At 40.5% G+C, this 24,718-nt stretch overlaps 1 protein-coding gene across 4 annotated transcripts in view; it reads left to right on the top strand.

Moving 5' to 3' along the window:
- The window catches only part of PDE4B (phosphodiesterase 4B), a 531,417-nt gene that overhangs the window by 490,159 nt on the left and 16,540 nt on the right, over positions 1 to 24,718 (top strand). For 3 of the 4 annotated variants that reach the window (XM_081087643.1, XM_081087644.1, XM_081087645.1), the window contains 2 exons: positions 1,693 to 1,805; positions 23,820 to 23,913. In XM_081087643.1, coding sequence (XP_080943769.1) covers positions 1,693 to 1,805; positions 23,820 to 23,913 — 207 coding nt within the window. Of the gene's footprint in view, positions 1 to 1,692; positions 1,806 to 22,758; positions 23,248 to 23,819; positions 23,914 to 24,718 lie in introns of those variants that run through there. The other variant, XM_081087646.1, reaches the window with a different exon arrangement.

Genomic DNA, 24,718 nt, shown 5'->3' with positions numbered 1-24,718 from the left:
GCCCCAGCATTGCAAAACTGAGGAGGAAGAAAGGTGGGGGGAAGGTATGGACAAGGTTGGCTTGAAATGAGTTTTACTAAAAACACCTCAATTCTTGACTGCACATTTTTGAGGAGTGTGAAAAAAAAAAAATAGAGGAAGTCACCTCCAGTGGTTTTGTGGGTTTTTAAAGTATGACATACAGGATATTGAGTTTTAACCCCTGTTTATTCTGAAGTGAAGGCATATTTGGGGAATGAACAAAACACCTATTCTTTGAAGCGTGCATCTGTGACCAAGGGATCCCGTCACTGGGAATCACTCTTCTGTTTATTCCCTTTTCTGCTATACACGTCAATACATTCACATAATAATAAAAAGCTATTTGGTCTCCCTAGACTTTCTTTGTGAACATATGAAAAATGTATTCTACATGTGACAGGAATGTGTGTCGTCTTTCCTGCATCAGAGCATTCCGTACAAGATTTTTACTTTTATCAGTGCTTGCACTTGGACAGGTTGGTAAAGTTCATGGATGGCAGGCCCCCCAGACTCAGTCATGTATGCAGGAAAGTCTGACTGATTTGTATAACTGTCTGTAGCACCACAAATTCATCTGGCATTTACGAAATGCATTCAGTGTTTACTAGTATGGGGTTCTCCAGTCAGTAACCTTAAGCATTCATTTAGACTCATAAGCTTTTGGGTATGGAATGACATGTTGTAAACACTTAAAAAGAGCTTTACTATCCAGCAAAAATATGACCTTAAACACAGCAATTTTTGAACGGACCACCGAGAGACATTCCCAGAAAGCCTAGATTCCTCCAGCGACAAATCAGACATTAATCAAAATGCACATCGGCGGCCTTCCCATCTGGCTCCACCTGAAAGTCCGGTTCAGAATTTCCCTGTGATCCGGGCCCTTGCAGAGAAGTTTGAGCTTTGTTTAGTATAACAAGAGCTGCCCAACTCCCAGGCCAATAAACGTGTTCACATAAAACTCCAGACAGTCTCCCTTAGACTGAAGTCTTATCGGGGAGACCTCATTTCTCCTCTGCTTAGAGGAGAGATTGGGGGGAGGGGAGGGGGATTGCCCATGCCTCTCTCTCACTGGTGCGGGTCAGTGTTTGCAGAATTAAACGTTCATCCAGCATGCACACACGTTCCCCTGAGTGAATGACCGCGTAGTCTTCCAATGACACTGTCAGCCACCCCCACCCCTCCAACGTCGCCTGTCTGCTTCATGTAGAAGAACAGCAAAGGGAGGCAAGGCTTTCCTCATTTCTCCTCTTGCCGGCAAACACTCAGAAGTGACATCACGCACCCTAAAGTGCCCCTAGATGACTAAGGCGGCGGAGCCTGAGAACGCTCCCTGCCTCTGCCCTGAGTGTCGGACACATGTATGCTGATGAGCTTATAAGAGACAGCTCCCCGCCTTCTTCCTCAGAGGAAGTTTCTTGCTAGATCACAGACACCTCATCCAGGCAGGGGGCGTGAAAACTTGGCAGGGGCCATTCCGGGCAGAGAGCACCACAGTGATTTGTTCTCCTGGTGGAGAGAGCTGGAAGGAAGGAGTCGGCACACAAATAATGAAGGAGCTCGGAGCCACCTTCAGTAGCACCGGGATCAGCAGCAGCGGCAGCGGTGACTCTGCTATGGACAGCCTGCCGCCGCTCCAGCCTAACTACATGTCTGTGTGCTTGTTTGCAGAAGAACCTTATCAAAAGTTAGCGATGGAAACTCTGGAGGAACTGGACTGGTGCTTAGACCAGCTAGAGACCATCCAGACCTACCGCTCTGTCAGCGAGATGGCTTCTAACAAGGTAAGAGAAGGGCGTTTGATTCCATCAAGTGGGGCTGTGTGGGGAGCTCCCGGCACCCCCCGGCCGCTGCCTGCCTGCAGCAGAGGTGCAGCCTGGATGCGACCTGGAGGGTGGGTTTGTTGATCTGCCTGAGAGGATCCTGCCTCCAGGTGCCACGCTTTGCTTGGGTCTTGATGCTGCAGAAAAGTTTAAAAATCCTCAGTGCCCTATAATTCCCAGAAACCAAACTTCTTTCTTCTTGATGGAGTTCGGCTATGTTTGGGTTCAGATGTGCTTATAACGTGTACAAGTCACTATACAAATGTGAATGCCTTTTAAACAAACAATTATCAGAAAGGTACAATCTGAATGGATCTATAGGGTAAAATGCATAAAATGTGGCATTGCAATCCGGTGTTTGACGTGTGTGTTGTTGTCGTTTTAATAAGAAAATGGCATGTCCTCCAGATATCAATGGAGAGAACGGTTTGCCCTGAAGTTTCATAAATTCTGAAATTCTTCTCAGGACATTCTGGGATTTTCTAACATTTATGTTGTGATGCTGGCATGGCTAAGATTTAAAAAAAGAAACAATATACCTGGTCTCAAAAAAGGAAAGTGTTTTTTCTAAAAAGTTTGCTGCTTTTTAAAGTGGAATCATTTGAAATCAAGTTTCACCCAGATTGCAAAGAAATGGTTTTATGTACAATCCTCAGACAAAACCTAGTGTTGAAGAACTTTATAGTATATCATTTGTTTAATTAACACCTGGATTTAGACTGTAGTGAAAGTTGTTGCTCTTGGCTTATATTTTTCCCTTGGAGAGTGTGTGTGTGCGCGCGCGTGTGCGTGTGTGTGGAAAGCCTTAACACTGTACACTCATAAGGACACATTTTCAGAATCCCCAGTCCTACTAGCCTGGGGCATTTTCTCATTGTCTTATAGTTCTAGGGCTGGAAAGAGATTTTACTCCCTACCTGTCAGCATGCATTTTCCAGCCACAGACACCCTAGCAAAGGGGGGCCCTTCCTCCCCCTTTCCTGGGGTTAAAAGTATCACCTTCCCATCAAGGCTCTTCCCAGTATCTGAGCAGGGGAAGCTTGGCACTACAGGAGGTCCTGCAGGAGGGGAGGGCAGACTCTGCTCATTCCTGGTTTATTGGTTAATGAAAGAGCAAATAAATAAATAAGCTCCCTTCTTACATTTTAGTTCAAACTGAAGTAAAAAAAAGAAAGAGGTTTAACTATGTATTGATCTTTCTCTGAAGTTCTCCATTGAAGGCTGCATTTTGGGTTTTTCCAGGCTGTTGTAAATCTTAAACAACTGCTTCCCCAAGAGGAAAGCTTAACTGCGTAATTTCTCCAAACCACCCTGTGCTCCATGTGTAAGCATCTCACACACGCTTTACCTACCTTGGAGCATCCACAGGTGTGTGTTGTGATCGCTGACACCCATGCGAGGCGTAGATGCAATCCCCCAGGGTAGTTGTTCAGCAGGTGTCACCACAAAGGACATGTTGAACTTTCTTCTGGAGTCACTAAGATGAAGTAGGTAATTAACTCCAGGGGGTTGGGGGGAAGAATACTCATTGAGAAACTGAAAAATTGCCATTATGTTTTCATTTTGAGTGTTGGTGTGTTGTAGATTCAAACTAGGTTTGAGTCTGGAAGGCTGAAATTAGATATTGTGTGTTTTACAAATTTATTTAAAATTTTTTATATTCAGTGTCATAGTTGATAAGACTCTGAGACCAGAGACTGTGCCGGTCCTGGTAAGAATTCCAGTCACTTCAGGCTTCCGCTCCTCCTTTATGGTGTCGTGTGCAGGAAGCAATGAAAGTTGAATAGAGCTAACCCTAAGGAAAGGGCTAAACCTTAATTCTGATGCAGCTAGCTTAAGTAGAAGGCATGCAGGTTCACCTGTTTTCTAACTCTACAGGGGAAAGGTTGAAGGGCAAACCACTTACCCAGAGGATGAACAATGCCCAGCTGACAGCTGAAGTCAATTTAAATTTTTACAAAGATCTCCCTCTTTTTACTTAGCTCCTCCCCACCCTCACCCCAAGTACTGATTACTTAGGTAATTATCTCAGGTGAAGTTTAATCCATAGCAATATATAACATAATATAACATAACATAACATAATTAATATAATAAATAGTTTTGTGGTAACCAAAAAAAGAATTGATCTATGCTAGTTATAGATCTGTGGTAAAAATAAATCTCACATTAAGTTTTACATGTTGTTAAAATTCTGGAGCATTTCATCCTAGTTGCTCTTTGAAAAATATAGTCGTCATCATCATTCTCATTACTGTATAGTCTTATTTGGTCATCCTTTGCTTACTCTCAACGAACAAAGGAGCCACTGCAAATCTCTGAGGTAAACACTTGAAAGTTAGTGTGAAGATGTTCTATAGAGGCAGAAAATGAAAAACCTGAGCTTCAGTGGCAAAAGATCCTGGTTCAAATTCTGTCTCGTTTGCTAGCTACTTGACCTTGGCCAACTTAACTCTATGACTTAATTTTCTCATCTGTAAACAGGGATAAAAGTAGTGCCTACTTCACAGGGTTGCTGTGAATGAGATAATGTATCTAAAGCACTCAGCAAAGCACCTGTTCAATAAAATGATAACTTACTAATAGCATATACTATCTTTGCAAAAATGTATGTGTCCCTAGCTCTGATCAGCTAAGTGACCTCTGAACTTCTTTAAGAATGGTGATGGGAGAGCCAGTGTTTTGCTCAGGGGGTGTTTGGGAATTGCATATGGGCCTGTGTATATGCGGCTGGTAGAGGGCTGACTGTCTAGTGGAGGAAAAACAAGCAGTCCTTCATATTTACTTCATCTGGGTAGGGTTGTGTGTGTTTTTTTTGTTTTGTTTTTCTTCCTTAACCCTTTTACAGTTTGAAGAAAACTGTGACTCGAAAATTATCACTGGCTCCCCCAAGTGTGCTTCAGAGCCCAAAGAGTTAGATTAAAAACTGTGTCTGTGACTTATAAAAACATAGTCTTCTTGGCCCAAATTTCCCTCAGTCCTTCATGTTGGCCACAGACCAAAGGGAATCCCAAAATTATAAAGAAAGATGCAGCCAGGTAAGTTACTATCATAGGTTATTTCTCCGCAAGAATCACAAGATAGAATAAATTAAGCAGGAGTTTTATGAGGCAATGACATGGTTTTTCAAGATGAAAAGGATGTCTAGTGAACCTTTTACTAGCAGTCCAAGTTCAGTTGGATGTGTGAGAGCTGTTTTCTTGAAGGACAGATGGCCTTCTTAGATTTGTTGATTAATTTTGGTGTTTCAACTTTTATCGCCTCCTGAATAAGAAGAATTGTTTTATACTTCAGTGAAATGCATCAGAGCATGAGTTCCTCAGTGGCAAAACAGTCAGATGTTTTGAAAACAGGATGCTTTGGCTCTGCATTATAAAAAAAAAAAAAAAAAAGAGGAACGGAAAGAGAAACAGTATAGAAAGGAAGAAACCCAATAGCCTCAGCAGGATCCCCAGCCCAACAGGCATAAACACTGACCTATCTTCCTGACCTTCACTGTGGCTCAGTTCCTGCCCTCCTGTCACCAAAGCCTGTTGAAGTCATTGGAGGAGGATAGGAGGAATGGCGCAGCTGCTGTGCGGGTGACTAGAATTTCCTGTCTCCTTCCTGACAGACGCAGTCAGAAAAGTACAGAGTTGCAACAACAGTGGCTGAGGAAGGACCCACACTGAACAATCCCACTGGGGCGTAGCTGTGACTGATGAGGAAGCGGGGAGCTTTTACTGGGAAACAGAGTCTCTTGCCTAAAATTTTCAGGTGAAATACGTCAAAGGGGTCATTTTTACCCAGTAGATTGAATGTTTTACAAAAGGTGAACGTGCTGTGGTATTCGTTAAGGACCTCTGTCCAAGCAACTCCCAATTGTTCTAACTGGAACCCTCCCTTTCTAGACTAGCTTTGCCCTGGGGCTATTTCATGTGCAATACAAAGGTTTGAGCCTTATCAGGAAAATGGATGCTCTGTTGTTGAAAAGAGCATTCCTGAATAATATCAGTACTGGCTTTAGGATGAAGCATCAGGATCTGACACATCAGTAAATGTTTCCTAAGAAAATCTATAAGAAGGAATGGTAGACTGATGTTTCTTCTTTTCTGAAGGCATTATGAAGTCCACTACCCATACCGCTACAGGGGAAGTGAGTTCTGGCTACGTGGGTTTATTTTTCTAGTTGCTCAAGTGTGGTCCTACTGGAGTGTTGAACATAAAGGCAACTAATTGACTAATTGCCTGTGCTCTTGGGTGGGAGGGACAAAGCCACACAATTCTACCAATCTGGAACCACCTGGGACCCACGCAAAGGGATATTGGAATGTGGTCATGATTGACTGATTATGTTAGTGGTGAAACGGCACCAAAATGTTACCAGAAGAGTTAGACTAGACCTCAGTTCAGCAACCTCAATTCCTGAGTTCAGCTGAGAAAGAATTCAGAGCCAAGGAACTCAATCGACAGAGAAAGTTTTCAGAAAGTCGTGAAGATAGAAAGAAATGAGCCAACTGGGCTGTATGGGCTCAGGAAACGAGTTACAGAGGCAAAAGAAAGGTCCTTGGAGCTTAGGAGAAAGAAAGACAAAGGTGGCGTGCCTGGGGGAAATAGAGAGGAAAGGGCATGGACATGCTCTAGAGCAGCGGTTCTCAACCTGTAGGTCGAGACCCCTTTGGCTGTCGAACGACCCTTTCTCAGGGGTCGCCTAAGACCATCCTGCATATCAGATATTTATGTTACGATTCATAACAGTAGCAACATTACAGTTATGAAGTAGCAATGAAAATAATTTTATGGTTGGGTCACATGAGGAACTATATTTAAAGGGCCAGAAGGTTGAGAACCACTGAGAGAGAGAGAGAGAGAGAGAGAGAGAGAGAGAGAGAGAGAGAGAGAGAGAAAAGGCACAATAGGTCCTCCGTCCTGAGTGTTTTGATCCCCTCTCTAAAGGTGGGGATCTCAGGGGAGGTCCCAAGGGAAAACCTCAATGGAATATTCTTAAGCTTTCCAGGTGTGTCCTTTCAAGGCCGTGGTTTCTACTGACTGGTCGGTGCCAGGGCAGGGGGTCATTGGTGGTTAGTCATCAAAGCTGGTCCTGATGTCAGCCGTGGCATCACCCCACCTGGTCTTGCTGCTTTTCTGGGCCTAGAGCTGAAACACAACTGAAGCCTAGATGTTATCTCTAGTTTGACTGTAACTCTGAGGCTTTGTTACTAAGATTAATTGATGCCTGTCAGAATCACATTGTCTTGAGGGCTTAATGCTTAAGGGAGTGGTTGTGCAAGGGCTTGTATGGGAGTCATATGAGGCTATTCTCCTCCCGCCTTGCCTTGTTCATCCTCTAAGGGGGTCTACCACCTGACTAGCAGCTTGCCAGGGGAGGAATGGTCAAGGGAGGGTCTGAAACTCATGATCAGTGATATGAAAGGTCAGGGGGTCTAAACCACATGACCAGCGATATGCTAGGGGAGGAAAGGTCAGCCTGGTGGCGAGGTCCTTGTTTTCCCAGTTTTGCCTGTTTCCAGGCACCCAGGGCTTTCCACTCTGGTGACCTTCCCTACCTGGCCTATCATCCTTGCTCTGCCCATGCCTGTCTGACTGGCTACTACAATTACCCTAAAATTAGCTGAGTCATTTTGTATCCAATTGAATAATCAATAACTATGGGAAATATTGGATCCAGCAGAACTAAAAGGATATAGATTGTATAGATTGTATAGATTCATCTTAGAACTCTGTCAGGAGGTGATAGGCAGGTGCCAATTATGGAAAGGGATTCATTCCACTTTTGCCTAAAGTTAAATGGTATAATTAGAGCAGTACCACCCTTTGGGAAAGAGGTGTCCTCTTCCTGGACCCCCATAATTTAAGAGAGCCCTAACTTGCTCTTTCTCTATCTGCAGTCTGCTCCAGGGGGTGAGGAATCTGCCAGGCCAAGGAGCAGCTGCTCCCCACTCCAGACCACATTGCATCTATTGGACCTCCGCATTCTCTGCCTGAATGGTTTTGAGCTCACTCTGGGGGACTGGGCAGGCTTCTTTCCTGAATGTGCTGCAGGAGTGTATATCCTAAGCTCAAGGAAGAGCAAAGACACAGCATTTAGCTTGGGAGGATAGTGTGGAAGGAGCTGGGATATGGAGGCTGTGGCAGGGGATATACAAAGGCCCATGTACTCAGTCCCTGGTGGTGTTAGGACATAGGGGAAGAATGGGGCAGGCTTTGGTCCAGGAGCTAGATCCTCCCACCCCTTCCCATCCTGTTCAGAGAGTTTAGGATTTCTACATTCAATCTGGTACTCCATGCTGTAGGAAGGGATGCCTGTCAAGGTAGGAGTGCTAGAGGGAGCTCAATTAAAATCTTTATATATGTATACATAGGGTATGTGGCCCTACAAATGTTAGAGGGGACCCTGGACTAGAGGTTAGAATAGAATGAAAATCAGTTCTGACAGCCAAGTGGGGATACTCAGACATATTTTTATCTAACTTTTCTCTCCCTACTGCTCAGATTTATATAGAGCTGAAAGCAGCAAAGTAAAAAGAGCCTGGCAATAAGCCATGAGTTTGAGTTCTAGCTCTGTCTCAATATAGGTGTATTATCTTAATTAATTTAATCATTTTGAATATTTGTTTTCTCTTATCTACAAAACAAAATAGTCAAAACAGACTATTCCATTGGCTCCTTCAGCCTTTGCATTTATTGGTAGAATAATAGTAGTAAATAACCAACCTATTTTTACAGGTGTATACTACGTGTGCAGACATTGTGCTGAACTCCTTGCCTACATTCTGTCATTAACACAGCAACACTTTGAAATAGGTGCTATTATCCCCATTTTACAGATGAGTAAAGTAAGGATTAAAGATTTAAAATAAATTGCCTAGGGTAAAGAAGAGAGCCAAGATTCACACCCAGGGAATTCTGACTCACATCAATTATCCCAATGGGATAGGTAAATATAGAAATACTAGAGGCCCAGTGCACGGATTCGTGGGGTCCTCGGTCTGGCCTGTGCCCTCTCACAATCCGGGACCCCTCCAGGGATGTCAGATTGCCAGTTTCAGCCCAAACCCCGCAGCCAGGCCGAGAGACCCATGTAATTTAATTTAATTTTATTACCATTCAGATATCATGGCAGCTTCATCATATACTACGTCTTTCCCAGTGCATGCAACCTGACCATAAAATAGAGGAGTGGTGCTTCTTCAATAGCAATGTAGGGAAATTTCCTAGAAGTAACATGTATACTGTCTTTCGTGCACTTTGTCTTCCAACAAAGATGGGAGAGATTAAGCTCTTGATTCTTTATCTGGCATTACCAGTATTTCAGTCACTCTGTGATAAGATTGAATTGTATTATTGGGAGTGTAAATCAGTATTCCAAGTTCTAGTCTTATTAAACCTTAACAAATGTAAGATTTTGAAAATATTCTAGGGCTTTGTAATAAATTTGATTCATAATCTATTTTGCTTAATTTTCATATTTTATATGGGTATTTACAAAACTATTTTCTTCACTGATTTCTAATCCATTTAATCCAATCTTTCTTCTAACTCACTTGAGAGTTCCCAAGTGAACAAATCTCTTAAAAAAAAAAAAAACAAGCAAGAATGAAGTGAGGGAACATTATCTTTGATTGTTGCACCTCTGGCTTGCTGAGAACATTTACATATTCTCAAAATTTGATAAATAAGTCATATTAAGGGAAGCCTTTCTTTCCATGTTAAAAAAATCAGACAATTATGTTTAGAGTGTCAAATATAATTCTAGTACAGTAGTTTAAAAAAAATATATAATCACAATATGTTAATGGAAAAATATTTGTTTTACATTTGTATACTTCTTTCTTGCCTTTTTATTTTAGAATAAGTCTCAATCTAAAAGGCTCCCAAAATCTAAGCCATTGTTATCTCTAAAAGAAAAGCCACGGGTGGAGCTCACCCTTCCAAAACATTTCACTTCTAAGTAAGTGTGTTCAGCAAGCGGAGAGAGAGCTCAGCTCCCTGGAAGCCAGCACTTACCAATCAGAAAACACCAGCGCAAACGTGTGCCACGGTCAATAGATTCACACTCTTGAAGACACTGTGCCCTTTGGTGATGTGTGTCCCTGCACATCCTTCCACTTAAGCATTTTTCAGGGACCTGCCAGCTCCTCCGTCTTGCCCGTTTGTACGTGATGTTTCCCTCAACTGCTGCCAAACTGTTTAGTCTCTTGGATATTTTACTGTAACTTCCTTTGTTTGATTTACTTTAAAGTAGCCAAGTGTTTCCACAAAGTAAGGACTGTTCTTTAGAAATGAAGAAGACAGTAAAACTCCTGTTTCTTTTGTTTCTGTTTTGGGAAGTGCCTGATAACCATTTTCTCTTTAAGAAGTGTCTGATAGTCTTTTTCTCTTTATGGAGTAGAGTTTAAAAGCTATAAAGCATGCAGTTCTGTTCATCAGTCATGTGTTTCCTTCTGCTAATTACTTGCAATTTAAAAATATACCCCTTTTGAAACCTAAAGCCTTCAGAGATTGTAGTTTAGTGAATTTATTGTAAAGGAAACTCATCTTCATGGTTCAATGTAATCTATTATTTAGCTATTCAAAATATGGCGATATTAAAAATGATCATTAAAAACTTTAAATGACCAAGTTCCCTTCACTCCTTGCTAACAGCATAGTGCCTAATGTTATAACCTTCAGCAATTATCAAAATGCAATTTGAGGAAAGATAGGAAATAAAAGTAATTAAACCAATTTTTAAAATTTAGATTTAGGATGAGAAGTTTTGGCATCTGATATCTAAAAAGATAAACTTTACATAGTTATTTTGGAAAGAAAATATTAAGAACGGAAGTTAAAATATCTTTCCAACTCAATCATGTAGCCTGTGTGCTAATGCTGATCAGACACGGCAAAGTGACGTGTTAATTTGGCAACTATCTAATGTCATTGGTCGGTTTAGACACGTTTACCAGCTGGTGAAAAAACTGTCAATGCTTGGATTCTCTCTGCTACTTAGCAGAGCTATTAGTCTAGAAAGTTGAAGTCAAGAAGGTGATCTCAATTTGATCTCTTCCTACACCTTAGATTATTTCTGCTCAGTGACCTAGATTATGCAGAGTCTCACAACTCACATATGATTTCTGGTTTCTTGGGTCAGAATACCAACATCTTGGTGGAGTTGAGTTCAACAGTCTTGGCAGCTACATATTTAGATAAAATATCAATGTAATTAATGATTTATAAATATTTGAAATCATATAAGTCTCATTTATAGTAGATGGAAACATATTTTACATGTTTAAGGACCTTAAAATGAATTTTAGTATTTGTAGAGGTCTAAGGTAAGCAGATATTATAAATATTTTGTTGTAAAATATGAATTCAGAACTTTTAATCTAATTACTTGAAAAGGGGAGATGACTTAGGGAGACTGGATCATCTTGGTTATAATGTTTATAAGAGAAATTATTCCATGCCTAAGATATGCTTGAGAGTTTTACTTTTGGTCTTTTGCAGAGAGAAAGGGAGAGAGATAGAGAGTTAGAAACATCGATGAGAAACATCGATCAGCTGCCTCCTGCACATCTCCTACTGGGGATGTGCCCGCAACCTAGGTACATGCCCTTGACCGGAATCGAACCTGGGACCTTTCAGTCCGCAGGCCGACGCTCTATCCACTGAGCCAAACCGGTTTCGGCTACTTTTGGTCTTTTGGTATCTGCCCATTTCTAATTATTACTTGTATTACTAAGTAGGACAAGTGAGATAAAATGTCACTTGAAAGTGAACAGAAATATTTTAATTTGAGGGTGGGTAAGAAAGCTTAGTGTTCTGGCTATTAGAATAAGTAAGATATAGAAGACTCGAATTAAAACACTAAAATATGAAAATGGAGATTCATGGGGGAAGGGGATAATTTAACAGCCAAGATAATCATTTGAATATAAGACAAAGAACTGAAAATTAAAAAAAAAAATTAGATGAACATTTTAGTAGCTCCTGAAACAGTGGACTTCCAACTCCATTTCCATCCATGATGTCAGAAGATCTACTGAAAGCATTTAAGACTATAAGTAAGAAATTTATTATAACTTGAGAATCAAGAAATATAGGCTTTTACCCCATCTTGATTTTCCATTGCCTAGAAAACATCTCTTTGACTCAAACACATCAGCACCCCATATACTATGAACCTATTCCTAGTATGCTACTTGTTGGCTTTCTTTCCCCCACCTCCACCCCCACCCCCCAACTCTGCCCCTAAATGCTCTGGTTTTGATCAGATTTTCATAGACCACCGTCTTACCTATCTTAGTTAATATCATAGCTTACATTTCAGTTATCTGGGGTTTTAATTATATCTGCTATAGATTGCAAGTTCTTGAGGCCTGACCTTGTTTTGAATTTTTAAGACTCCATGTTTACAGTAGTAAGGCTAAGCAATATCAAGGAGGCACTGCTCTATATATTTTTAACTATAAGAAGAAAAGTGTAAAGCAGTTGAAGGCTTTTTTCTGTTGGTGGTAGTTGATTTGGGGTTTATTTTAAAAAGTTCTCTGTAATTCTACTTGATTTGGTCATTTAAGATATTTATTGCCCGGCTGGTGTGGCTCAATGATTGGGCATCAACCTAGAAACAAGAGGTCACGGTTCAATTCCCAGTCAGGGCACATGCCCAGGTTGCGGGCTCAGTCTCCAGCAGGAGACAGCCAATCGATGATGTTTCTTTCATCCATGTTTCTATCTCTCTACCCTCTCCCTCTCTCTCTAAAAATCAATTTAAAGTAACTAATAAATAAGTAAAGTTTGTTGACATGGGGACTTTTGATAATTAACCTTTTCTTTCTTTTCTTTTTTTTTTTTTTTGAACAATGCTAAGATGGTTAATAATTTTATCCATATTAAAAAAGAAAATTGTTTTAGCATTTTCCAAAACAAAAATTAAATTCATGGGCTATGCTTAGATCATCCAGTGGTGATATTTCCAGTATAATGTTGCATGTCCATTTGATTGTGAGAAGCTAGGGACCTTCTGATGGGTCTCTAGTGAAATAGACTTCAACTCTTACTCTAAATGTCCCACTCATAGCCCAGGAGGGTCAATTTAATCAGACAGAATGCTACCTATCTACCAAGCTGAAAAGGTACAGTGCCCTCCTGTCTCAGCTCCTTGATATTGCTACTGCTGACTCCAATCTGTAATTGAGTCAGAATGATTTCAATATACCTGCATTTATTGATGCAATGGGTATGTTTTTCTTGGCCAGATCTAGTACCTTATTTATGCTCTTGACAGAGTAAGCTACCACTGAATTTTTCACTGCTGTATTTTAACACACGCAGGATCTGGTTGCACAAAATTTATTTGCATATTTCTTACCCATTGCATGGAAGCTTCTGATATCTCATCAAGATTGACCAGTATATTCTTTAAACATTTTTAAATCGGTATAGTTTAATTTCAGAGAATTTCTTTTCTTTTGATTGCAGTATTTTAAAATGATCTTTTATGAATATTCTTCTTTTGTATGTTTAAAGTCTTAAGATAATGCCATTGTCCAATGCTGTATTATATTTCTGGCATCCTAAAATTTTCAAAATGAGAAAGGTCACATTTTGCTTCTCAAAAAATACCCTTCAGGGCTCTAAGTAAATCCTAAAATAGGAGAACCTTGCCAAAAATAAGCAATCAAAAGCATAAACTCCTAAGTGGGAATGGATTCGTGCTCATTTTTTTTTTTTAAGATAAATGCATTGGGTTAAAATGAATACAATATGAGATTTTTTTATTTTTGTTTTTTTTAATAAAGGAAGAAGTATTATTAGGAATAATTCAGGAGATATTTTTCTTCCCCCCCCCCCCCCTTAAACTATTTTTATTGATATCAGAGAGGAAGGGAGAGGGAGAGAGAGCTAGAAACATCAATGATGGGAGAGAACTATGGATCAGTTGCATCCTGCATGCCCCCCACTGGGAACCAAACCTACAACCCAGGTACGTGCGCTTGACTGGAATTGAACCCGGGACCCTTTGGTCCTCAGGCCGATGCTCCATCCACTGACCAAAAATAGAAGGGCTATTTTTCTTTTTTGATCACTGCTTTTCATGATCCAGCCATATGATCCAGGGCTGCATTCCCTCAAGAACTTGGATTCTGCCTGAGGGAACATTCGTTATGGAGCAATATAGGGGTTTTTAAGGCCCATTTCTTCACTTCAAGCTTATTTGCTCTCAGAGCTTCCTGTGGTGCCAGAATAGAACATTAAATAAAGGGTGCGTCTCTTTAAGTGTATAAAACTTTGTTATTTTTGCACTGCGAAATCCAAAGTAGCATCTACAGAAACACATTAGAAGAGCCCTTTCCTGTCTACATAGGTTTTCACCTATATTATCTCCTAGGTTGCTCACCTTGGGGAAAGTATGAGATCCTCATTTTCAATATGAAACCAGGATGCAAGAGAGATAACTGTATTTGTCTAAACTCTTCAGCTACTAAATGGAGATGCTTAGAATCAAAGCTTATTCTCTTCGCTCCAAAGTCAAATGATTTAAAAATTAAAGGTAAATTTACAGGGTCATTTATTATATAACTTGCTAACCCAGCATATAATCCTAGAGCTTGAAAGCTGAAGCTCAGCCAGGCTCCTTCTTACTTTCCAGACCTCAGTTTAGATGTTATCGCTTCTCTAATTATCCTAACTCAGTAGCTTGTTTGTTTTGCAATTTGCTATCACAGTTTATAGTTTTTGGGTTTTGTGATAGAACTTAGGTTTTACTTCCTTAGACTGTAAATTTCTTGGGGACATGAATTGTGTTTACCTTGTTCACTCTTATAGTTGCAGCATTTAGAGGAGCTCTAGATACCTGGTAGGCATCCAATTAAATATTTGTTAGGTTGAATGAGAACCGCCCCCCCACCCTCACTTTCTTCACAGTGACTCTTCAAAGCAGTGAGGTCATGCGCACCCCCCCCCCCCCAGACTTCTCTGAAATTCAAAGGCAGATAACAGAGAACAAAGTCAACAGGGACAAATGCTCTTTCCATGTGAGCAGAACTGCGAAGCACATTTTAGTTGTTTGGTTTGGCATTAGGGTATTCGGCTTACCTTTCTCTTGAAAAGTCTGCATCCTTTGGACAAGCATCTGAGCCCTTCAGAAACTGGCAAAAGCCACTGCATACTCAGCTGGAACGGGTATTTATGAACACGTGTCTGAAAGTCAGCCACACTCCGTATCTGTTGTGTCTGGAGAATACAGCTTAGTCATTCTGCCATTGTTTGGTTATATCTTTCATTCCAGACAAATTGCTGATACTCCTCTCACCCCTATCCCAGCCACATATTCAATTACTTTAGATATGTTACTGGATTGACCTCAACTATGGAAACCCGAGCAAAATGCATAGTTAGAGCAATTATCCTTATGTCAGGCAATTTGTGGCTATTCATGAACTTTGGTTAATACATAAAGAGTTCTAAAGTCTTTTAATTTGAGGAAATTAGCTAAGTCATGGAATCATGAATAGATAGGGTTATCTCCAACTAGGCTTTTAAAAAATGATATGGTTTCAATACAAGGCCATTTGGAGTTATGGTTTCATTTGACAAGCTTGATCTATCTTTCTGGCAATTCTGGTTTACACTCCTTGCACTGGTGAATAATCTAAATGTCAAACAGCGAGCCAGCACTTCTATGAGTAACTCCTGTGTCATGTAATCTATATGATATAACACTGCATCACACCTGCAACAGCATATTGTGGGAATTTTGTAGTTAATTATACAAGCTGTTGTCAACAATGAGAAGAAAAGAGTTTAGGTGCCTAAGAGCCAACCGAAACCTCCACCCAAATGCAAACCCAAGTGAAGAAGGTACCATGAGCTCATATTCTTTTAAAATTCAGAAACAAAACTCAGCCTCAAGTACAAGTCCTGTAGAATAAACTATAGTTCGACAATGGTCCCAGGTACCTTGCCAATCACTTTACATATATTATTTCTAACCTTCCATTTTAATGATGGAAAAATTTAATCTCCAAGAAACTGAACAACTTGTCAAGTTTCTCAGAATAAGTTATAGTACAGAATTTTCTTTCCAGAGCCCATTGGATGTTCAGCTGATCCTATGTCATGCAGGAATGTAGTTGGGTCTGCTCTTAGAGTCTTCTTAATGTAGTTAGACCCTCCTGGTAAAGTCAGCTTGTAAGTGGAACCCCCTCTAGTTATGTATGACCTATGCATCCTACTCTGAAACTACTTTTATAAGCCTTCCATAAACAACAAGCCTATACACCTTGGGGTGCATTGTTGTGCAAAGCATCCATCCATCTCTTCTAAATTATGGTAAAGAATTATAGAGAAAACAAAATGCAAAACAAGAATAATTATCTTTTTTAATGATAAAATTGCTTAAGACTACTGTTTTTATCCTTTATGGTTTAAAATTATTTTCAAATCTCCAACCTATGGCAGAATCTTCTCAGTTTGCACGTGTGTGTGCCATAGGGATTACCAAAACCCCAAAACAGATAACATTGGCTTTTAGGGAAGGGAAGGATCTGTCTGGGTAGCCCAGGTTTTCCCCTTATTTATTTGATGGTCCCAGAGTTGATCTTGAAAATTTCCAGACCAGGGGGCTGGCTCCACCCTGGGAAGCTGCTAATCCAGAAACAGTGATTTCCATGACAGGTTTTGAAGCATCCCATTATCTTTTATCTCAGAGGTATGTGAAAGTTCTGAGCTGAAATCAATATAATTAATATTTAACACAATATGTGCCACATGATCTGTTTAAAGAGGTGAAGTAATCATCTTAAAACATGCTATGGTAGATTTTGTCGCTACAAGAAGTATTGGAAATTTTAATAAAGCAATACTTAGCGCAGGATTTTAAACAACCTAGGAGATCTTATAGAATAAAATTGGAAACCAGTTCTCAAAGAAAATCATGACCAATTCTTTATGGGGTTCTGAAAGGAAAGTACAGTGTTTGGGGGTAATTTCCCTGTTCTGCATCATTGCTTTCAAGTCAGATGTGAAGTTCCATAGGTCTTGTTTTCCACCAGTCATGAGAGGACACTACACTGGACAGTCCACGGGCCTGATCCATGGTAAGAGTTCTTATTTTAAAAATACAATATGTTGTAGAACTTCTGGATGTGAAATGGTTCAAAAGATCTTAGTCATCTGCTCTGGAATCACATTAACTTCCCATGGCCTTAGAACTGGCTTTAGAAGTTTGGGGTTAATGATTAGCCCTTATGCACAGAAAAAGTTGTAGAACAGTAAATAGAAGAAGAAAAGAATAAGTAAAGAGTATACCTTAACTCCTTGATTTTTCTCAATTGCTACAATGATTTTGTCATCTGTTGAAAAAAGGCCTCTCCTGTAGTTAATTACCAGAGGAGTTGTATTCAAAGTTGTATTTAAATTCTTTTGATTTTTTTTTCAGTTCTGTGTATGAAAGCACTCATGGTTTGTCCCTACTCTGACTTTTAAAATGTCACTTGAGCAGATACTTGTCCTCTAACCAGCTAATGGAATTTATTCTAGTTTAGCTTCACCATAAATGCCAGTTTTTGTTGCAGAAGTATGGTAGGGATGTTCGAGCTTGTTTTTCCTTATATTCTAACTTATTGTGGATTGCCGTATCACTGGGAAGTTAAGAGAATCATTCAATTCTAATATGTTTAGATGAACTTTCTTATTTGGCAGATGGACAGGTAGAATGACCTAACTGTATTTCCTGGTGTACCAGGGAGTTGGTTTGCTCCAGATATTAATACAGTAGAACTTGCTTGCTAGGGTGGCCCATCATGGAACTAGAGTCTCTAGTAAAGTAGGTGCTAATGGGCAATGACATGTTATTCCTTTCTTAACCCTGTTACAAACTCACTCCTTTCAATTTCATTTACTTCTCAAGTAAGACAAACATTTCATTAAAGAAACTGGACATCAAGTTTCAAGCAGATGATCAGAGTATACAGGGAAGGACAAAAAGGAGACAGGATTAGACTCATGTTGTCAGTAATCTGAAATGTTTAGAATTGTGGAGCCCAGCCGGTGTGGCTCAGTGGTTGAGCATCGATTTATGAACCAGGAGGTCACGGTTCAATTCCCAGTCAGGACAAATGCTGGGTTGCGGGCTTGATCCCCAGTAGGGGGCATGCAGGAAGCAGCCGATCAATGATTCTCTGTTATCATTGATGTTTTTATCTCTTTCCCTTTCCCTTCCTCTCTGCAATCAAATATATATATCTTTAAAAAAAAGAATTGTGGAAATTGTGAGGTTGAAAAAGGGCTTTAGGGAAAGTACATTGTACCCCTATTTTAGTTGTTTAAATCAGATTTTGCAAAGAAAAGTGAAGGTGTTTAGAAATTAGTCTTTCATTTCCTTGTGTCCTCATTCATTTCTTCCCATGTAAATGAATGGAAGAAGAAACTTTTTTAAAAAATCAGAAGAAACCTTAGAAATTATCCATTTTATCACTAAAGAAACTGAGCCCACACCTAAATAATACTGAGCCCCAAGAAGTTAATTCGTCTGATCCAAGATCACACATCTGGTTAGTGCCAAACTGTCCTTCCATTTCCCACTGAACGGTGCCACTGCAGTTTCAACTCCCTTCTACCACCACTAGCGTTCTGTGACTTCAGGAGGAATGCCCAGCCCCTTCACTTTCCTGATGCCCGGGAATGCTTATGAAGTTATGACTAACAAAGTGTAAAATATGAGTCAAAATGCAGTCCCTAACAAAGTCATTGTGACTTTAATGACTTGGGCAGTTGTTTCATACTGTAAAAACAGGAAGACCCCACACAATACGGCGCCTGTCTCACAGATGGGCCCCTGCGTAGACGGCCACCCACAAGGGTGACTACTGGGCTGTCTTCCTCTCTCTTTGACAACTTTTTTTTTTTTTCATTTGCACGGTGTTCACTTACCGTTTTCATCATGAGGTTATCTGGGAGAGGAAAGTGCTTGCTTTATCTAGCCTTTGATGAGGCAGAAGAATATATTTAATCACTTAGGACTCACTCCTAAGCGATTTCTAGGGGATCCTCTGACAAACCCAGATTAGCTTTTTCATGTGCTTGATACTAGCCCCTTGTGTTATTACTCTCCTGGATATTTTTTACTCTTAGAAACATACAAACATCAGGACTAGAATGACTTTCTGAGATCAAATTAATCCCATAGGATGAGTCCACCCATCCTTATGAGAAATATAGAAAATGATGAAGTTTTCCATCACTTTAGAAGAATTTGCTTCAGGAAAAAAAAAAAATCTTTGTATATAGTATTGAAGCTAAAGAGAAAGGGAAGCCATAAACAAAATGTTTATATCAAGTGTAATTGAATTTTAGCTTTTGTTACTCCAGATATTTTAAATAACTTCCCACTATTAAAGGTAGCGCCTTCAAAAAAATAAACCTCACATGATTTTATAGAAAAGATGTATTCTAGGCAAACAATATAGGGTGTCCCAAAAGATGTATACACACGTTAACTGATAGCTCAATTTTTAAAATGAAATGTATTTTAATAAACAGTGCCTTTATAATTATTCAAAGTGTGCATATAGGTTTTTGGGACACCCTGTAATAAATCATTTATGTAGATAATATTTTTTTCTTTTTTCAAAAAAAATCACTGCACTTTCTGCAGCTCTCAGGAATCTAGTGTCGGACATAAGCTGACGGAAGCTTAGGTGGAATTTGTGTGACTAAGGGATCATTCGCAAATGGCTTTGTGTTGAAAAGGGGCTTCAGCCATTACCTCTGGGGACATTACTTCTAGGGAGGCCCTCCCAGGCTTTTCTTGTGAAGGCAGATTCGTAACTGAAAAATAGAATCTGTATGTATCAGGCAGTAGAGACACATTTATCTTTGGCACAGTGTGCTCCTATTTGTGGCTTTCTCTGTGGCATTGGGCAAAGTCATAATGGCTGTGTCTTGTCAGTTTTGTAACTCCTGGAGCCATGAGTTCCCTCCAGAGCTACCTTACCTTCCTTTTTAAACGGAGCGTAAACCTCTGGGAGGATGATAAACACTTCTCTGCCTTTCTTGGAGACTTATTCTTAGGGACTGAAGCATTTCTGACTTGGGTTGTTTTTCTCAGTCCTGTTGAGAGAGTTTGCTTTCTTGGAAATACTGGTTGCTGGTAACTAACGTGTCCGGACTGTAAGGAGGCTGCCGCACACTTACCACGGCGTCCTGACAGGCTCAGGCTGGGAGGCTGAGATTCGAAAATCAGACCTCACTCTGGTTTCACGTTGGAGAGGTGAAGTCGCTTCACAAGACTGTTACAGAGAACTGAGAACGACAGGCTAGATTCGTCTGGCATGTCACTGCTCAACAGAAGCAACTCCCATCTGGGAGTCAGACACGGAAAACCCAACGAAGCTGGGCGCCCTAGCTGCCTCCTCAGCCTTAACCTCAAGCACAATTCAGATCTATTCCATGCCTTGATCATGCTAACTGGACTCCTGGGCCAGCGCTGATCATGCTAACTGGACTCCTGGGCCAGCGCTGATCATGCTAACTGGACTCTGTGATACTAGAATCTAAAAGGTCCCCCCTGTCTGCTCCTCAGAGGCCCTGTCTGCCTTCCTTCGTGTGTGCAGAGCACAACATAAGCGGGCCCTTCATAAATGCTTTTTGATGAGAGCAATGATTGCCTTAGTCAGTGTGGTTGGGCCCTCCCTGACGAAGGAGGAAAACCAACGGCTGTTGCTACGTAATAACATTTAAAGGGCTGGGTCGGGTTCTGACACTGAGTGGCCGCCGTTTGCGTACTTCATTATGTGTGTTTTACTGTTGCCTTAAGATGACTTGTGTTTTGGTGGCATTTCCATGCCTCCAGCAAAAGGCTGGCAGAACTATTTTAGGCATGAGAAGGTGATATTCATCTGTGAACTACTTACAGGAGTTAGCCCCTTCTGTAAGCTATGCGGGAAAGGTGAGAAGTTTGGTTTGTTTTCAGCCCTGTAACTGAGAGCCACTTCCCTGCCTCCCGCATTGGGACCGACTGACAATGTATGCCACAGGGTCCTGCGACAATGGGAGGTGATAGAAAGAAAGTAAGGATAAGCGTCTTTGCCTTACTACTCTTTTATGATTGAATTTCTACCTGCTCCTATATTCTGAGCTCAGCGGCCAGTACCACTGATAAAGAACTTGTCCAACTCTCTCCAAACCCTTAACTGTTGTGGGTAACGAACATGCTCTCATATAGCTGACTATTTCTGCTAGGATGTAAGTTCAGTAAAAGCATGAGAAGTTTTTTTTTTGTTTTATTTTTCACTGCTATATCTTCAGTCTTTCTTTGCCTGGCACATATTAGGAGTTTAATAAATATTTAGCAAATACATGATAACATGATATGATTAAAACAGAACAAACCTGATTGACTCCCAAAATCTTTCTAAATATTGCAGAGACCCAAGGAACCAAAATGAGGACGATTCCTTGAGTGTTACATTTGGCTATGACTTTCACAGACTTGGTTTTTAAAAAAAATCATCCGTCTCTGTGCTTTTTACACGATTTTTTTCCCAAGTAAAGCTTGCTTCTTTGCAAAATTCAGCTGGCCAGTCAAAGCAGAGGAACCCGTCTTTTCCAGCTCCTGAGTCTTTCCTGTAAGTGCCTGTCTTTTGAGAACTGAAAATGAGATGCCAGTTATTTGATTACATCTTAAAAACCAAGTAACGTGGAACTTACGACAGTCACCTGGAATTCAAAATGGCACAAAGATCCAGTTAGTCAAACACAGGAGCTGAGGTGATGGCTTCAGAGATCCCTGGTTACTGTCACTGCCATATTGGCTCATGGGGAAACACACATACGCAAGCAGCGTTGCCCAGAGGGGATGACTGCGCCTCTTTGAGAACCGTGCGCAGCGAAGCCGGCCAGTGGGCAGCGATACTGACTTGCATTGGCTTCGCCTCAACAGGCCTGGTCTCCTGGGCACAGGCAGCGGCATGATGGGGCTTGGATGCTTGAAGTGAAGCCATTGTCAGGGCAGGATGCTCATTTGAAAGGGGAATGCCTCACAGGAAAGAGAGCCAGTTGTGTGTGTGTTGGGGAGAGAGGGGCGGGGGCTGTTGCCATGGTGCTCTACTCCTTTAATGTGTTGTACTTGAACTCCTGGGGGTCCCAGGATGAGGTGACAGAGAGAAGAAAGCAGGGAGTAGGGTCGCCCTGGGTAGGGACTAGTCTCAGATCCTCTTGCCTGTTCTCCAATACTGACAAGGAGGGGGTGGGGAAGTGCCTACGGGAAAGGAATGACTTTCTCAACATGCCTTAGCTTGCTAAGATTAAATAGAAATAAATTTAACTCCTAAATATTTCTAACATGAATTAGAAGATGTAACACTGCAATACCAAAAAAAAAAAAAACATAGTCATGTAGAACTACAAATCATTCTCCATTCATGCAGCAAATAATATCTTGTATTTCCAAACACACTCCAGATCCTAGATCAAAGGTTAAATGTGCTTAATTTGTTGAATGCCATCCAATATGTATATTAACGAGCTGATAGAGTGCAGAAAACTGCCTTCTGCATATGAAGTACTTTTAAAAGGTAATAACTCTTTCCCAGGTGTCATTGTAAAAGAAGGCTAAATGCGTTGGCACACTGTTGGTGAGCAAAAAACTCCTCCAAAAAAAATGTTTTTTAAAAATTATTTTTGTAGAACAAAAGCCTTGTCTGAAAACAGCCATAGTCTCACTCCCTTTTATTTTTTATTTAAATGCTCAGAAAGTAAATTAATCACCATCACTGTGAAACCCTAAGGGTGGCTGAGCTCTGTGCAGAGGCTGTCTGCAGCGTGTTGGTCTCTGCAGAGGAGAGAGGGTTAAGAACACCCAGTTGAATGGGGGAGGGTACGGACTTCAGATTTACTTAAATATTCATGGGGCTTCCTCCATTTTAATCTTCTCCTTTTAAAAAGATGGCTGTGTTTCCCAGTCTGGCAACCCCTCAGGAAAGAAGAATTGCTCCTTCCTTGCAGAGTTCAGCTGAGCAGGAGTAAGCGAGGGTGGAAACCCCTGCGGCCACTAGGACTATTCATAATTTATAAGGGCTGCACACCAGCCAGCTGAATCCACTCAGACAGGCTCTTGTTCCTGCAATTCCTGATTTCATTCCTCTCTCTGCCAGAAAAGAAGCTAGAGGCACAGGCTTCTTGCGAGAATGGAGTGCGAAGATGGGCTTTGTTTGGATTAGGAAATGCCTTACGTTTTGGAGGCTTTGTCTTTTATAAGTTTTGATTATTTTAGCCCCGAATGTGCAAGGCTTTCCTGATTGCTATCTCAGAACTGTGAATTCTTTCAAAGGGGATCTGTGGATTGTGGCAAGGAGAGCATTCCAAAATGCCTGAGGCAAACTATTTGTTATCTGTATCTTGGGGTTACATCAAGGTGGGTCCATCTGATTCTGTTCCGTGTCTTTTGTAGAATTTGAAACATTTATATCTGCATGTTTACTGTGAAGTAGAAAATTCTAAAATAAGGGCATGTTATATGACATTGTATTAAATTAAACTGGGCTGTCTTTTTACTCAACACTATTTTTAAAGGATGCTCCCCCACCCCCTTTTGTTTTCCCTTAAACTTTTTACATATAATCTCCTCCCACTATGCAGGTTATTAATTCGTATTTTAGAGTTGATTTTCAGTAAATGTGTTTTAAAATAGTCTTACATTTTCAAGTGAAATTATCTTGACCTCTATTAAGATTCTTTTCCTATGTTTGCATCTTCAAAAGAAATAAAATGTTAATTCTAAGAAATCTAAGAAAACCTCTTTTTCCTAGGGTGCCCTTGGAATAATTTAGTATGAAAAGGGTGTTGTATTTCGTAGAAACAGCATCATTTCTCTCATGGTATCTGCTTATCCAAACTCTTGGCTCTTAGACAGCAAAGTTGTAAACATGTAAAGTGACCATTTGTTAGTTTTTAGGTGGTTAATACATTTTTGTTCTTCATACACAGTTCAAAAGGATGCTGAACCGGGAGCTGACACATCTCTCAGAAATGAGCCGCTCAGGGAACCAGGTGTCTGAATACATTTCAAATACTTTCTTAGGTAAGATGCTGACTGGAAACCTATCATAACTGGGATTTTTTCAGTATTAACCTATGCATGAGCACCCCTATGTGAGATTTAAATGAAGTAAAGTCGTAGAAAAGCAAATCCATTTAAAATAAGAACTAAGGACAGCCTTTAAGGGGAAAATTTGAGCAGGAAGATATTGCAAAAAAAAAAAAAGGAAAATGAATAAAAATATCCATCAAAGACCAAAGTTATGATGGGCTAAGTATATTTTTATGGACCTCAGATCACCCCTTATCTACCCACCTGCTTCCATCTCTGCCAAGACCTCTGAAAAGATAGGAGTGAGGGTGTTAATCACCCAAACTCTGAGGACAACTCCATTGGCTCCAGGATGTGGTATTCCTTAAATTCTTCCACTATCTGGGCTTTGAGCAAAAGGTTTCCTCTCAGGTGGTTTTTGCAAGAAATGTGTTTGGCGAATACTATGGTAACTTGGCCCAAGAGGATAGGCTTTGGAAATAATTTGACTATTGCTTTGCTAAGTATTTCTTAAAGGTAAATGGGGAGGGGGGGGGGCGGCGGTGGAGAATCTTCTTATATGAAAGATTTGTTCCCCTGCAAGCAGCATTGTTATCTTCCCAATCTGATGCTTTATCTATTATGCTCTGTAGTCACATTGCTGGTATTTTGGTATTTAACACATGACAGGGAAAAGGTTTGTATCAATGATTCCTTAATTACTGCAAACATCCTGTTTGATTACTAGGAATTTCTGATCTCGTGTTTACAGCCATCCTATTGTATAATGAACTTATTTGGGCTATTTTTCTTTAAT

Source organism: Myotis nattereri (assembly GCF_964212035.1).
Source record: "Myotis nattereri genome assembly, chromosome: 3".
Classification (NCBI taxonomy): domain Eukaryota; kingdom Metazoa; phylum Chordata; class Mammalia; order Chiroptera; family Vespertilionidae; genus Myotis; species Myotis nattereri.
This window is presented reverse-complemented; position numbering and strand designations above follow the sequence as displayed.